Source organism: Thamnophis elegans, chromosome 1 (assembly GCF_009769535.1).
Source record: "Thamnophis elegans isolate rThaEle1 chromosome 1, rThaEle1.pri, whole genome shotgun sequence".
Lineage (NCBI taxonomy): Eukaryota > Metazoa > Chordata > Lepidosauria > Squamata > Colubridae > Thamnophis > Thamnophis elegans.
The window spans coordinates 141400440-141415054 of NC_045541.1; the positions used below are offsets into that span (position 1 = coordinate 141400440).

The 14615-nt window shown below is 40.2% G+C and overlaps 2 protein-coding genes across 5 annotated transcripts; one reads left to right on the top strand and one right to left on the bottom strand.

Annotated features, from left to right (window-relative positions):
• Nucleotides 1–477: 477 nt before the first annotated feature.
• TMEM251 (transmembrane protein 251) lies at nt 478–7967 on the top strand. 4 transcript variants are annotated; one of them, XM_032233380.1, is made up of 3 exons: nt 724–804; nt 1508–1766; nt 7089–7967. In XM_032233380.1, exons 2-3 carry the CDS (start codon nt 1759–1761, stop codon nt 7498–7500), a joined length of 420 nt encoding a protein of 139 aa, XP_032089271.1. In that variant the 5' UTR covers nt 724–804; nt 1508–1758; the 3' UTR covers nt 7501–7967. The 4 variants fall into 4 exon arrangements, with proteins under 4 accessions (XP_032089287.1, XP_032089271.1, XP_032089263.1 ...); XM_032233372.1 differs by having other exon boundaries at nt 725–804; nt 1511–1766; XM_032233389.1 differs by lacking the exon at nt 724–804 and adding an exon at nt 842–1151 and having other exon boundaries at nt 1511–1766.
• Nucleotides 7968–7969: 2 nt separating this feature from the next.
• GON7 (GON7 subunit of KEOPS complex) lies at nt 7970–14578 on the bottom strand. The gene is made up of 2 exons (XM_032233409.1): nt 14244–14578; nt 7970–10197 (listed from the first exon to the last, which is right to left on the bottom strand). The coding sequence occupies exons 1-2, from the start codon at nt 14434–14436 to the stop codon at nt 10094–10096; spliced, it is 297 nt and encodes a 98-aa protein (XP_032089300.1). The 5' UTR covers nt 14437–14578; the 3' UTR covers nt 7970–10093.
• Between the last annotated feature and the right edge of the window lie 37 nt (nt 14579–14615).

Here is a 14615-nt window from a genome sequence, read left to right on the forward strand (position 1 = left end):
AGAGAAGAAAGTCTCTCTCCCCCCTCCAAATCCTTGGGGGAAATGTCAAAAAAAAATTACCTATAAAACTCATGGTAGCCATTCGCAAATAAATCTTTTTTATGATTTTTGTACAAGATATTTTACAAAATCAGGTGACTCAGTGGCTGTTTGTCGATCAGAAAAGTCGACAGTTCAGAGGTTCGAATCCCTAGTACAAGTCCCCTGTATGAGCAGGAGGTTGGACTAGCTGACCTCTAAGGTCCCTTCCAACTGTTACTGTTAGTTATCTTGGTCTATGGAGGAAAATATTTGTGTGTGTAGGAAATCCTGCGCTTTCCTGCTGATCCTCAGGAATCCCCTCCCCGCACAAATTGGTGGGGGAGACACCAACCATCCCTTCTGCCCCCACGTTAAGAAGGAAGCCTGGCTCGCTCTCTCGTCTCTCTCTCTCAAAAATAGCCTGACTGCTACGTCCGCCGCGTGGTTCCGGCGGCTTGAGGGACCGACTGAGGCGCCCTCGCCGCCTCTCGGTCGCCTCTCCCAAGATGTAAGCCGCGGCAAGCAGAGGACCCTCGTGCACCACCCGGAAGCAGAGGGAGGCGAGGGCGGGCCTTCGGCCGGAGACGAAACGGATGGTGGGGCCCGGCGCCGGAGGGATCCGGAGCGTGGCTTGGGTTGCGGAGCGCCGCCCTCCCTCCCTTCCTCCGCTGGACGCGGCGCAGGGAGCGATGTGATTGGGCGGGCGGCCCTTCCTCGGATTCCCCTCGCCTGCCCTCCTCCTCCTCCGGCTTGTTTTGCTCCCGGGTTCCCTGGCGGAGGAAGGTACGCGGTGGGAGGGAGGGAGGGAGCGGGCTGGGAATGCGGCAGCCTCGCCTCCCGGGGTCGGGAGGGGAAGGCCGACGGCGGAGCCTCTCCCCCGAGTAGGGGCTGCTGGGGCTCAATTGCTCGGATTGGTGTTCCCGCATTGCCTAGGAGCCCCTCGGCACCTGGGAACTTTTAGTTCGACCCCCTCCGGGGGGGGCAGTGAGGTGAAGGCATGTAACAATAACAGAGTTGGAAGGGATCTTGGAGGTCATCTAGTCCAACCCCCTGCTCACGCAGGAGACCTGTACTAGGGATTCGAACCGCCGACCTTTTTGATCGACAAGTCAGGGTACCACCTAGTCAGGGTAATTTATTAATCTAGTCAGGCATGGATTCTCCGTGGCGAGGAAATGCGAGAGATCCCCCAGCCCCTTAGTCCGGATGAATTCGGGTGGGTGAGAGAGAAACCACGAGGGAAAGGACCAAGCAGCTGGAAATCCTTGAGTCCTGGGCTTCTGCTTTAAAGTTCTACCCTGGGAGGTGGGATCTCTCGCATTTTTCTTCTCGGAGGGGTGAATCTTTGCCCAGTAAATCTTGGATGGAGTTTTATTGTTCCATCTATAATTCTGTTTGGGGGGAGGTAGTTAAACATAGCAGCTAGGAAAGATATATACAGGGATCTGATCTTGGCTGATCTATTTTTTTTTTTTAAAAAAAAAAGCAGGATTAGTTACCATTTGGATTGGAGGCGCCAAGAAGTCTTCAGATTATAAACCTGAGTGGGAAATTAAAAAAAAGAAAGAAAGAAAATCCCAGAAGAAGGCAGGGCCAATTGTTTCTGTACTGTTGCCAAGAAAACGTGTAAGACATATCCAAAAAAATCACCAGAGGGAAGGGAGTTCAATCTCAAGGAGTCTTAAGAATCCACTTACTTTCAAGAGGTGTTCTATAAAAAAGAATTCTCGACAGTTTATGAAACGGTGAGAAAAAAGTTGTCCTTCAGACTGAATTTTGTTTGTAGTTGCCTAGTATTAATGATTTTAATCACTGGCTTCCTTGCCATCACATTGCTAGCAGTGGAAATGTGTCCTTTTGTATTGTATTGTATGAATGCATCTCTCACATTTAAAACAGATTTGTTTTTTGAAGAGTTCTGTGGAAGTCTGCTATATTTAGAGGATAGCATAGCAGTGTAGATAAAGATCAATATGTAAGAGAAAGATCCATTAATGTGGTTTAACTGAATAACCATATGGCAGATAAGATAGCAATGTAAAGCCGTTTGTCACAAAAGATGCAAATGATAAACAGTGGCAGTATAACTTAAGTTTTCTTTCGTTTTCCAATATTATCTATTGTACTATGTTTGGAAATAATGTAGTTAGTTTTAAAATCTTATGGAAAATTATACTGCTAGCATGTCATGTGAATCTCTGTGTGTCTGTCTGTCTTTATATGCCTTTGAGTCAACATTGACTCCTGGTGACTGCCTGAACAAGTTCTTGAGTTTTCTTGGCAAGATGTTAAAAGTGATTTGCCTTTGCCTCCTTCCTAGGTCTGAAAGGACTGACCTAAGGTCCTCCAGTTGGCTTTGTGCCTAAGGCAGGGTTAGAACACACTCTTTCCCAATTTCTAGCACGTGTGTCCAATCCCATGCAGCCCTGGACAGCTAGTAATGCTGCCCTCCACACAAGATCATAAACTTTTAACATTACTGTGCATTTATATACATTTCTCTCTCCCTCTCTCTCCCTCTCTCTCAAATATATACCATATTTGTATATTTTTTGTAAGCTGCCTAGAGTCACTGAAAGTGAATGGGCAGCTGTATAAATTCTCAAAATAAATGCAAATATATTTTATATAGGCCAAGACACTTCCTTTTCACTCAATGAGGCTCAGGCAAACTAAAACGTTGGATATGTCTGTACTAGCATGATGCCCTAACCCCGTGATGGCGAAACTATGGCACATGTGCCAGAGGTGGCACACGCAGCCTTCTCTGCTGGCATGTGCGCCGTCGCACAGGTCAGATCTCCGTGGCGTTTCTTATGTGAGCTTGTTTCCCTGCAAATGATGAAACAGAAGCTCATGAAAGAAAAAGATCTTACCTCTTGCCAGTGTTGGGATGCCGCACCCTCCGCTGGCCAGCTGATCTTCGGATCTCTGCTGCGCATGCACACCTTTCAGTTTGGGTATGTTTGTGCATGGTTTGGGCACTGGGTGTCTAAAAGGTTTGCCATCACTTCCTTAACCAGTGCACCTGACTGGCTCTGTTACTTTTACAGAATAAAAATACCATCCATGGGCTATAGCTAGTGTCTATGCTATGTGATACTTTTATTGTACCTTTTTTCTATAGTAAAATGAAAAACATGCAATGAAGCTTTACAACACTGACTGTTTGATTATTTTCATATTAATTAAGTCTCTATTTGGAAGAAGAATGGGATTAAACTATATGTAATAAGGGAACACCAACATTTCAAAGAATGCAGCTCTTCCTCATAGTGTGAATAGAGGGGATAGATTCAAGAAGATTGGTAGAGAAATGAAGAAAATTAATCCAAATTTATTGAGAAAGCAATTGTATTTTCCTTGTTTTCTATAGTCAGAACTTTCTGGTGAATCCTGATATTTAGTACAACAGTGTTATACTTTTTAAAACAATATTGTCATTAGCATTGCTAGCAAAATAATCTGTGAATCAAGCTCTGGAACAGATCGTTCCAATTGCTACATGCTTCAAGTAAAAGTATGCTGTAGAACTGGAATAATGTTGCCTTGAGATGATTGTTTAATGTTTATGCTGATGAAACAATTCAACATTTAGGGTGATTTTAATGATTGCTCAGATTGCCCCTCAGTCTCAATTATAACAGCCAACAGAAACTACAGTGCCATGTACAAGACTAAAGACCTTTCCTATAGGACATGTGACTGCAGTAAATATTGAAGTGGGAATTTTCTAAGTTAATTACTGTAGTATTACAACTCAGTTCTATGACCTTAAAATGTACCCACAGTTTATATTAAGTGCTTCGTAAGTACATAAACTTCATCCTGAAATGATTGCCTAGAACTGCAGTGCAGATAAGTTGCAATACAGATCATTTGGTCAGAAAATACTACTTGGACTTTCATTACTGTACTCTAGAATTGTTCTTGAAACCTTTTAAAATTGTTTTAAAATGTAAGTAGCCCTTTTTCCTATGTAAACAAAATCAGGTAAATATCATGGATTAGTTTCTTGGATACTAAGTATCCTGAGATAATGACGGCAAAGACTGTTAACCTGAAATCTCATGTAGCCATTTTGAAGAACAATGACCAAGTTTGATAATGGTGAACTATAATTTATTCTAAACCTATTATAAATAATGTTTATTACAAACATGAAAATGTCAAAATTGTATTTTGAATCAGGTCAATTAAGATAATACTCAAGTTACTTCAAGTTAATAAAATATTTCAGTGGAGCATGGCAGTTTACATGTTATTTTCCATAGATATTATTGCTAATAAACATTGATCTATTTTCCTGGAAATTCAGAATTAAAATCATTAGAGAATGTTTAAAAAATGATGCTAAATTAAAGGTAGGAATCTATGCAGCATTAATGCTACATCCATTATATTATATTTTTAAATAATGCAAGTTTTAACAGAGGATTGCTTTAAATTATAGACATTTCCTTTGATATATTGTGTAATAGTGTTTTTTCCCCCCTGAAAGATGAAAGCAGGTATGTGCGCGTGTGTATTTCATTCATTCATTTTCACCATTCTAAATTCAGAATGTTCCTAGTTTGGACAAAAGTCCAAACTTTCTTTGATCATTAACTAAGGCCACTATGCCTCTATATATTGAAACCAAAAGAAAACAGCTACAAAACCATCTACTGCAATTAGAACAGTTCTGCAATTAGTTCAGGATGTTGAGATGAGTCATAGCAGGAATAAAAGCTGGTTCAACATCTTACCTTCTGAGCAATATGTGCCCATAGCTCTCATAATCATACTGGGGTGACAGACACTGACAGTTACACATTCCTAGTTCGGAATAATATGCCTCTTTGTATGTTGAAAGTAGAGGTCATAATTTTAAACAAATTTCATTGTTTATAGAACTTAAGTATGCTTGTATTTTAGTTAATGATCAGAATTATAGTGTGTTGAATCAAAATTTTGGTTTTCTTCAGACAAGAAAGAACTCTGATGTCCCTAGTTGTTTTCATTAGTTTTACTTTAATCATTGCATCCTAGTTCTTAGTTTTTGCTAACTTCAGAAAAAGTAGCCATTTCTGTGGAAAATCTTTTTACATATAATTCCTTGCTTTTCATGGTAGGTGGAAGGTGTCTCATATCCCACCTTCCATGAAAAACAAATGAGACTTTAATAATCAAGTAACAAATGCCATAAACTATCCATTAATTGCTTGAGAACCTTTTAAAATGCTTATGATAATGAAACTTAACAATAATTGTGATACTAGTATAGGTTGGAAGGCGATTTGTATCTTGCATAAAGCAGAGATAATTCAGTCCTGCTGTAATGAAACAGATGCATCATAATAAACTTAATTCGTTGAAGGCATTAGTCGTATAGCTGCCAGCTCTGAACATATGTTATCTATGTGTTGTGATGGGGCCATTATTACCAAATAATGTGTAGGAGTGTAAATGAAACTTGAGGTACTTGTACTTACTTGTACTTGACGCCTCTTCACCCATCGTGGGTATAGGCGACTTCCATGGAAATTTGACGCCACTGTTACGGCGATCCATGGAAGCTGTTTCGGCTGGATATACCCAAGGGGACGCCAGTCCCAAGGGTCAACAGAGCCCGATTGGTGGGAACGGGGGGCACCACGTGAAGGCCGGGTTGTCGTTTGATAGTTGAGAGGCTTTGCAATAAGCGTTGCAATGTATATTTTGTGCATCAACTATCCTTGCCCCCCTCAACTATCCTTGCCCCCCTATGAAACTTGAGGATCTCTAATATTTGCTAAAGGATCTTTAAACAAAGTTTAGCATCTTTGCCTTAAAGCTCTAAGGCAGGGGTGTCAAACTTGCGTCATCATGGCATCATCATGGCATTGTCAGGTGATGTATCAGGACCTCCCCCCCCCTTCACTAAACCAGACGTAGGCGTGGCCAGCGTTTGATGCATCTGGCCTGCGGGCCGGGAGTTTGACAGCCCTGAACTAATGGATCTTTAAACAAAGGCTGAAAATAAATGTGAATTCATAGTGAATTACTCAATTACTACACATCCATCCTCTTCAAATTGAAAGAGGTTTTATGTATCTGTGTGTATATTGCTACCTACTTATATAAAAATTTCACCATTACGTGTGGGAGATGTTGGGCTGAGAGTGAAGGACAAGTCCAAAATCACCCACTCAGCTCCATAGTTGAGTGGAGCTGAACTTGAGTTTGCCAGACCAGGGCTACTTACCTTAAAACCACTACATTATATACTTGCATAAGAACCACATATGCATATAGAAAGGGGGCAAAATGGCTCAGCAGTTAAAGATGCTGGGCTTGTGAGCTGGGAAACTGAAAGCTGGTTTCGAGATCCAAACACCATGCAATGGAGTGAGCTCCAGTTATTTGTTTAGCTTTTGCCAATCTAGCATTTCAAAAGCATGCAAATGTCAGCAGATATTAGGTACCATTTCAGTGGAAAGGTAGCAGCGTTCCTTGTGACTTGGCATGTAATCATGCTGGCCACATGATCACGGAAATGTCTCCAGATAACACTGGTTCCCTCCACTAGAAAAACGGAGATCAACACTGCCCTGCATAGTTGGATACAACTGGACAAGGGGAAACATTTACATTAATGCATATAGAATAAAAATATTCCATAGCCAAAAATTACTGGAAAATAGTAAAGGCAAGTAGGAAAAACTGAACAAATTTCAGATTGGGAACCCCTTCTCTAATCCATGGTCACTAAACCCTGAAGCCCAACACTGCCTCCCTTGGTGTTTATTAAAACATTTTATAATTAGCATATTGCAGCCAATGCTAATATCACATTATCTTGCTACTGTCAATAGAATATCTTAAAATCAAAAAGCCAAAAATTGCTTACTATGCCTGTACCAGTATTTTTCAACTTTAATACTATGGATTTTTAATTCCCAGAATTTCCTAGCTGGGGAATTGGTCCATGGATCTTAGTATTGCTAAGGTTGAAAAACACTGATGTATCTAGGCAATTCTTATTATTGTGTACTATTATATATTACTTTTCCTCACAATGGCTAATTATTATTTTTGTTTTTAAGGCGCAGAGCATGGAGAATGATGAATTTCCGTCAGAGGATGGGATGGATTGGTGTGGGACTGTATCTAATAGCAAGTGCTGCAGCATTTTACTATGTCTTCGAAATCAATGAGACTTACAATCGACTAGCACTGGAACACATTCAGCAACCACCAGAGAAATTTAAACAAGAAATCAGCTGGATGCATTCCTTAAAAACACGTCTTCTCTCTGTACCCTTTTGGCTATGGGCCATTATCTTTTTAATACCTTATTTGCAAATGTTCTTATTTCTTTACTCATGTACGAGGGCTGATCCTAAAACAGTGGGCTACTGCATAATTCCTATCTGCTTGGCTGTGGTTTGCAATCGTCATCAAACATTTGCAAAGGCCTCCAATCAAATCAGCAGACTGCAGCTTATTGACACGTAAGGAAATCAATGTGGCTTGCCCTCGCTCCTTCCCCCATGGCTGGTTTTTGATAAGTTGAAGATCGGTTGAATATCTGAAAAGAACTTGAAATTCTTTTTCTCAACATTAACCTCTGGACAGAGCACCCACCAACCTTCTATTTTTTTTAACGATGCTTTTTAACTATGGGGGTATTCTATTTGGTGAAAAGTTCTTTGAAAACAGTGGGGGTAACATTCTTCATATTTGCCTTACAAGCAGAATTTCTACACTCCATCTGAAGATTTTAGAGTAAATATATATTTGAAACCCTAATTCACTGTGCATCCTTCAAAACTTCAAGTTTCCTATAAGCAAATTGCTGAAAATTGAATTTGCCTATGTTTATGTGTAAATTTTGAAATTATTATAAAAGTGGCATTTGAGACATTGTCCTTTCTCCTTTGATGATGTTGCACTAAATAAATTGGGATTCCTTTTGCACATGATATGTTTAAAAGAAAACTATCTTTTTATTTGTTCATATATTTTATTTCTGTATTATTTCTTCAAAATGCAAGAACTGCTACTCATGTTTCAAATACAAGCTGATGTTTTAATAGTACCTGAATCATTGCAAAGACAGTAAAATGCATTTTATACAAAATAACTAGAACCAAATTAAAATCCAGTCTACAGGTATCAGCAGCAATATTCTGAATATTCACTATTTCTGAGAACTCTAATCTCATAGAAATACTTGGGAAGGTTACTTGAATGCGGAAATAGGAAAACAATGGATATTCAGATAATATCTAACTAAAAATTCCATTTCTGATCACACTGATAAATAGAAATTTGAGCACAACATGGAAAGTTCCCCATTCTGAGTTTTTAATCCTTGCAAATAACATACATTTATACATCAAAACTACTAAACTATGTGTGCTACCTGACTCCCAATTTTGAGAGGTTACAAATAAAATATTAAAAACAAGAAAAAACAACAGTAGACAAAAGGAAAACATCTCCAGGTATGAACAAAAAAGTATGGCAACAGTCAAATAAAACAAATAAAAATCTGAGGCCAGAACCGTAAACCGAGTAAGCATCTTGGGGAAAAAACCACTTTAGTTCTCATGAAGATAGTGGGGAAGTACATTCAGACTTAAGATTCATAACAGCAGTAAACTGCTGTTATGTTTATTATTACTATATTTAAGAGCATCCACTGGGACTTGGAGTAGAAAGCTGTTTTGGTGATCAGCATAGACAGCAAAATCACCCGAGCCTTTCCAACATTTTAGGATACAGTAAAAGTTCACAATAACAAAAGCAACCCTTTTAATAGTCAAAATAGGACTGTGATGAAGGTATTATAACTACTGTTGTTGAAGGTGATAGGTTGGATAATGGGGAAAAGTCAGAGATACAAGAATATAGATTCTGCTACTATAATCTTATAACAAAAGGTGCATTAGCTTGTAGAATCTTGGTTTCCAAGCCTGTGGTTTATCTTGAAGGGCTGTAAGTGTCTTGGCAGTCAAATCAAACCAAACCTTTATTGTCGATGCACATGTGTACAATGGAATGAGCCTCCCTTGGTGCAGCCCCCACCCCAAAACACAGAATACATCTCAGTAACTCAATAAATAAAAGAAATCCCTAAACCCAAATAAGTAATAACTAGCACACATTCCCATATACATATATGTAACATATTACATCGATATAAATATGTTGCACGTTGCGCTAGCCCTGCAAGTCTATCATATTAAACCTGATTGTGGTGTTACGTTGCATTCAGAAGTCGTAACAGTCCCCGGATAAAAGCTATTTTTCAGCCTATTCGTTCAGATGGCTATGCTTCTATATCTCCTGCCCGATGGTAGGAGAGTAAAGAAGTTCTGACCAGGGTATGAAGAGGATTTTCCTCTCTCTGCTAAAGCAGTGGGTCCTGGCAATTTCATTGAGTGGGGTCAGCCCATGATTTTCAGTATGTCCCAGTATGCCTACCCTCTTCCTCTGCTCTCTTTCTCTTCCACTTCTGCTCACCCACAGCCTCTAGTTTGGCTTTCCCTTTTCTAACTTGAAAGCATGATGGGATGAAGTATGCTAACCTGGCTTTCTAAGGACCTTGAGGGAAAAAAACTGGCTAAACTTGCCAGTTGTAGATGTAATGCCCTTCAAATAGCTAGGATTAGCCAACGGAATTTAAGATGTGGATGTCTTTGGATGATGTGCTGGTTAGTTTGTCTCTTCTTGGCAGATTGGAGAGTAACTGAGTGCTTCCCCCTGAGGTTTTTTGGTACAGGCTGGGCTGTAAAACTCCTGGTTGGGTGGAGGGGTAGCTGAGCCTAGCCTTCTTGGGAGGTGAGGAGGGTATTTCTGCCCGGCAGTCAGTTGCTCCAGTCAAGTATTTTCAGTGTTGCCTTTCCCAAGCAGAAAGGGTACTTTCAACTTTGCTTCCCCCCCTCCCCTCACTCATACATACAATCTTGTTGAATAATTTCAAATGACAGATACAAAACATTATTAACTACTTTAAATATCCAAGCCTTCAATGTTTTAAAAGATAAATTTTCATAGTATAGGAATTTTAATATTTTTTTTTTAAAAAGTTTTATAGTTTCCATCAGGAGTGTGGTTTTGTCCGTTTTAATGGTGGTTCATCTGAATATGCTTTGCTGTTGATATGCTTTCCTTCTTCTTCCTCATCTTCATCTCCATCTTCATCATCTACAAAAATAATAATCATCACATAGACCCATTTTTTAATTAACAAGTGCCTCCCAAAGTATCATTCTACTTGTGATAAACCCTAAAGTATCATTCCACTTTTGATAAATGTATTTCCATAACCGAATTCAATTTTTCTCTGCTAGATCTAAGTTCAAAATACATGTAGGCAAAAGATTATACAGAGTTGTGGTTCTATACTGTAGAAAGAATTAGATATTTCATTAGGTATAGTTAGCTGATTAGTTGTATTTTTACATTATGTTTGAATGACAATCTGATGCACTCAGCTACTTCCCCAGAATACATCCATACTAATATACACTAGCAATGCAGGGTAACCATTCACATAACTGAATAGTGAATTGGAATTATCAGTGTTCACCTAGTTACTTTCAGATGAGTAGGAAGTAATCACTTTGAATGTTTTTCTATACAATCTTTCAGAAAATACAGAATAAAATCTGTACTCATCTGCAATCAGCGTCATCACAGATAGAAATTCAGCCTCCCCAATGTTTTTCTAATTCCCTTTATAGTTGGGCTAATAGGGATGATATAAAAATCACAGAGCGAGTTTTCCCAGAACTGACTTACTCTTGAAGGGCCCATCTAGACTTCTGTACACAGAAGTAAAAATTAACCATTAAAAATCTGTTAAATTCCCTGTTCCTGTTTGAACAGCACAACTGACCAGAGACATTACTGTAGTCCTCAATTTGGTTAAGAATTGACACTGACTTTTCTGACACACTTCTACTTTTGTTCATTATGTCATGGCCTTGTTCCTGTTGAGCCTTAAAAAGTAGTTGATTTTCTCTGATAATTCTGAACGGTCTTTCATGCAGATACTAACTTGATGATATTATGCTTGTGTTTAAAAAGGCTGAAAAGGCATTTGAAAGATATTGCAGAATCAGCTTTCTGACCGTAGAAGATCCTTGTGAAGATTATCAGAACATACAGTATTTACAGCAGATGAGAGAATTTCCACTTACAAAAAACAATGTGGTTTCAGAGCAAGCCGTGGCTGTGTGCCTGATTTTTACCATCAAGCAAGTAAACTGCGGTTATGTTTATTATTACTATATTTAAGAGCATCCACTGGGACTTGGAGTAGAAAGCTGTTTTGGTGATCAGCATAGACAGCAAAATCACCGGAGCCTTTCCAACATTTTAGGATACAGTAAAAGTTCACAATGACAAAAGCAACCCTTTTAATAGTCAAAATAGGACTGCGATGAAGGTATGTATTATAACCACTGTTGTTGAAGGTGATAGGTAGGATAATGGGGAAAAGTCAGAGATACAAGAGTATAACATGAGGCAGATAAGTTGAATTTCAAAGATGCAATGTAAGGCAATGACACTGCTTTCACAGAGGAATCAGAACAGAAGGCACAGGAACTATTAGATGTCATAAACAAGAGCAGAGAGCTTGGACTACTTAAAAAGACTGACTATATCAACTCATGGCTCAAAAATTAACATGGCCTCAGTGATGTTGGATGAATTGGAAGTGATAAGTCAGCTTTTACCAATAGTGATGTCTTTGAAAAAGGAAAAATATCAGCTGAAAATTAGGTATTCAATGCAGCCATCATGCTACTCAAGCTCTATGCAGTAGAAATGCGGACATAATTTACTCAGCACCTATGGAAATTTCAGATGAAGTATTTTAGGACTATCCTGTATGATTAATAGTGGAATAGGAACATTAGATATGTCAACAGTCTGTAACTGATATGATCTGGAAATCACTCCTTTGTTGATCTGGAAACATCTGGCTGGAAAGTTAACAAAAATGTCGCAGGAAAGACCTGAAAAAGCCAAACAGAGGCTGCAGTATGGTAGTTACAGTCTAATATTAGTATGCTGCATCTACTCTGGACAGAGAGCACTGGAAGGTTATCTGCAGTGACTTCTCAACCATGGCCACCACAGCTCCAGCAGCAATATCCTATAATTAACGGGGATGTCCTGCCAATGCCAGAACACATGAATGAAACTCTATAAAACAGTGCTTCCAACTTCTGTTCTTTGAAAGGAATATACGGTGTTATCAAATGCTGCTGAGAGTTCTGAGTACTGAGAAAGGTGCTCATCCTGGACAAGACAAAAATCAATAACCAAAGCAACAAATACCAGTTTCAAGCAATGGCCAGGCATGTATCCTAAGTGACAGTGATCTAATAAATAATTTTGATCCTTCTTTTGTATCCCACCTTTATTTGTACAAACAGTTCAAGATAGCAAATATATCCAACATATTCTTCCTATTTTTCACCACCACTACTACCATGTGAGGCAAGTTGGGCTGAAAGTGACTGGCTCAAAGTCATCTCACTGACTTTCATGGCCATAATTTCTCTATGGTGCTCTGTAAATAACCCCCATGCTCAATAAAATTCTTTAAAAAGGGCAGATTGAAAACTGAGTGAAAGTGTAAAAAAAAAATGAATTGGTCAAGAGCGGGTTAAGCAAAGGTGCATTACTGCTGTCTTCAAAACAGGTGGCATCACATCCTTTCTCAAAGATACATGACATGATTATCTCATCGCTCCTTCTGAGCATCTCACGTCAATCCAACAAAATAATCACAATCAACATTCATTCTTGGTTTTATGAATGGGCCAATCTCTGTCACTAACCTATGTATTCCTACTTTCATATTCACTCACAACTCAATGACACCAATTTATACTTTCTGACAAATGCTCTAGCCCTTTCATTCATGACTGAACCTACACCTTAATTTCTTTGCATGTACTCAGCAATTCTACTCCATAAGATCAGGCCAATTTCATTCAGCTCCATTACATGCTTCCTCTTTCTTTTAGAAGCACCAGCAGTCAACTTTTTTTCTTTTCATTATGTTTTTAATGTATGGTCTTTATTTTTCACTCCTTTTACATTCCAATTTGCACTATCTTCCATAGGCCATTTGCATGATCTTTTGGGCCCCCAGTTATTTATATCCTCCATCCATGTTAGAAAGGGCTTTCAGATGACTCTCTTTAGTCTAAAGATAGAAAGATGTGGTATAGGTTAAAGGTAAAGGTTCCCCTCGCACATATGTGCTAGTCGTTCCTGATTCTAGGGGGCAGTGCTAATCTCAGTTTCAAAGCTGAAGAGCCAGAGCTGTCTCCGTAGTCATGTGGTCAGCATGACAAAATGTCGAAGGCGCACAGAACGTTTTTACCTTCCCCACCAAAGGTGGTTTCTATTTTTCTACTTGCATTTTTTACATGCTTTCAAATTGCTAGGTTGGCAGAAGCTGGGACAAGTAACGAGTGCTCACTTCGTTACGCGCCGCTAGGGATTCAAACCGCCAAACTTTCTGATGGACAGCTCAGCGTCTTAGCCACTAGTCACCATGTCCCTGTGGTATAAGTTACCAAGCCTTAATTCCATCCATGCTGCCAAACTCAACCTTCCCTGCTAACACTAAGGACATAATAGAAAATAGAAGAGAGAATAGTAAGAATAGAATAGAAAATAGAATAGAACAGAAAATAATAAGAACAGAATAGAAGCTGGAAGGGACCTTGGGAGGTAGCAATAGCAATAGCAGTAGACTTATATACTGCTTCATAGGGCTTTCAGCCCTCTCTAAGCGGTTTACAGAGAGTCAGCATATTGCCCCCAACAATCTGGGTCCTCATTTTACCCACCTCGGAAGGATGGAAGGCTGAGTCAACCCTGAGCCGGTGAGATTTGAACCGCTGAACTGCTGATCTAGCAGTAGCCTGCAGTGCTGCATTTAACCACTGCGCCACCTTGGCTCTTCTAGTCCAGCAGGAGAACCTCTATCATTTCAGATATGATGGTGGTCAGTTTGGGGACCTTTGGACCAGTATTCCCCAAGCACAATCCAAGCCCAATTTTACCCTCTTCATCCTCACTCGTAGGACGCAGGATCCCGTCCTGCGTCCTCCCCTGTTTGCGAGCTGAAACAGAGCAATCCAATCTGTCCGCACAGAGGAGGAACGGCCACCATAAATAACATCAAGGGCAAAAGCCACTTTCAGAAACCAGCCCCTCACCTCCACGCTCATCTCTGTCTCCGGCGGCAGCGACGCTCTCCTGCTGCACCAGAGGGCCAAGCCGAGCGGTGACTTCCTCTCGCAGCCGAGACAAACCCGCCAGCAGGCCCCGCAGCTCTCCCGGAGGCTCACACCGAACACGCCACGCTCGTTTCAAGCCATCGCGGCCGGTAAGCTCGGCCTGCAACTCCATAGCTCGGTTCCCGGCGCCAACGAGGAACCAATCAGTTTTAGCCTATTCTCCCCCGCCCTCACCTCGACGAAAGGGGCGGCTCTTCCAGTTCTCCTCCCCTAATTCAACGCGCATGCGCCACCCAATCCCGCTCGCTTGTCTCGTTGATATGGTACGCAGAAGCGCCTCCGACCGCGCAT

What these genes read in the sequence shown, in the direction of transcription:
- GON7 (XM_032233409.1), bottom strand. Translation starts at nt 14,436, where the DNA reads ATGGAGTTGCAGGCCGAGCTTACCGGCCGCGATGGCTTGAAACGAGCG. An exon ending in AGACAGAGATGAGCGTGGAG is followed by an intron (nt 10,198 to 14,243) that starts GTGAGGGGCTGG and finishes TTATTTTTGTAG; the next exon opens with ATGATGAAGATGGAGATGAA.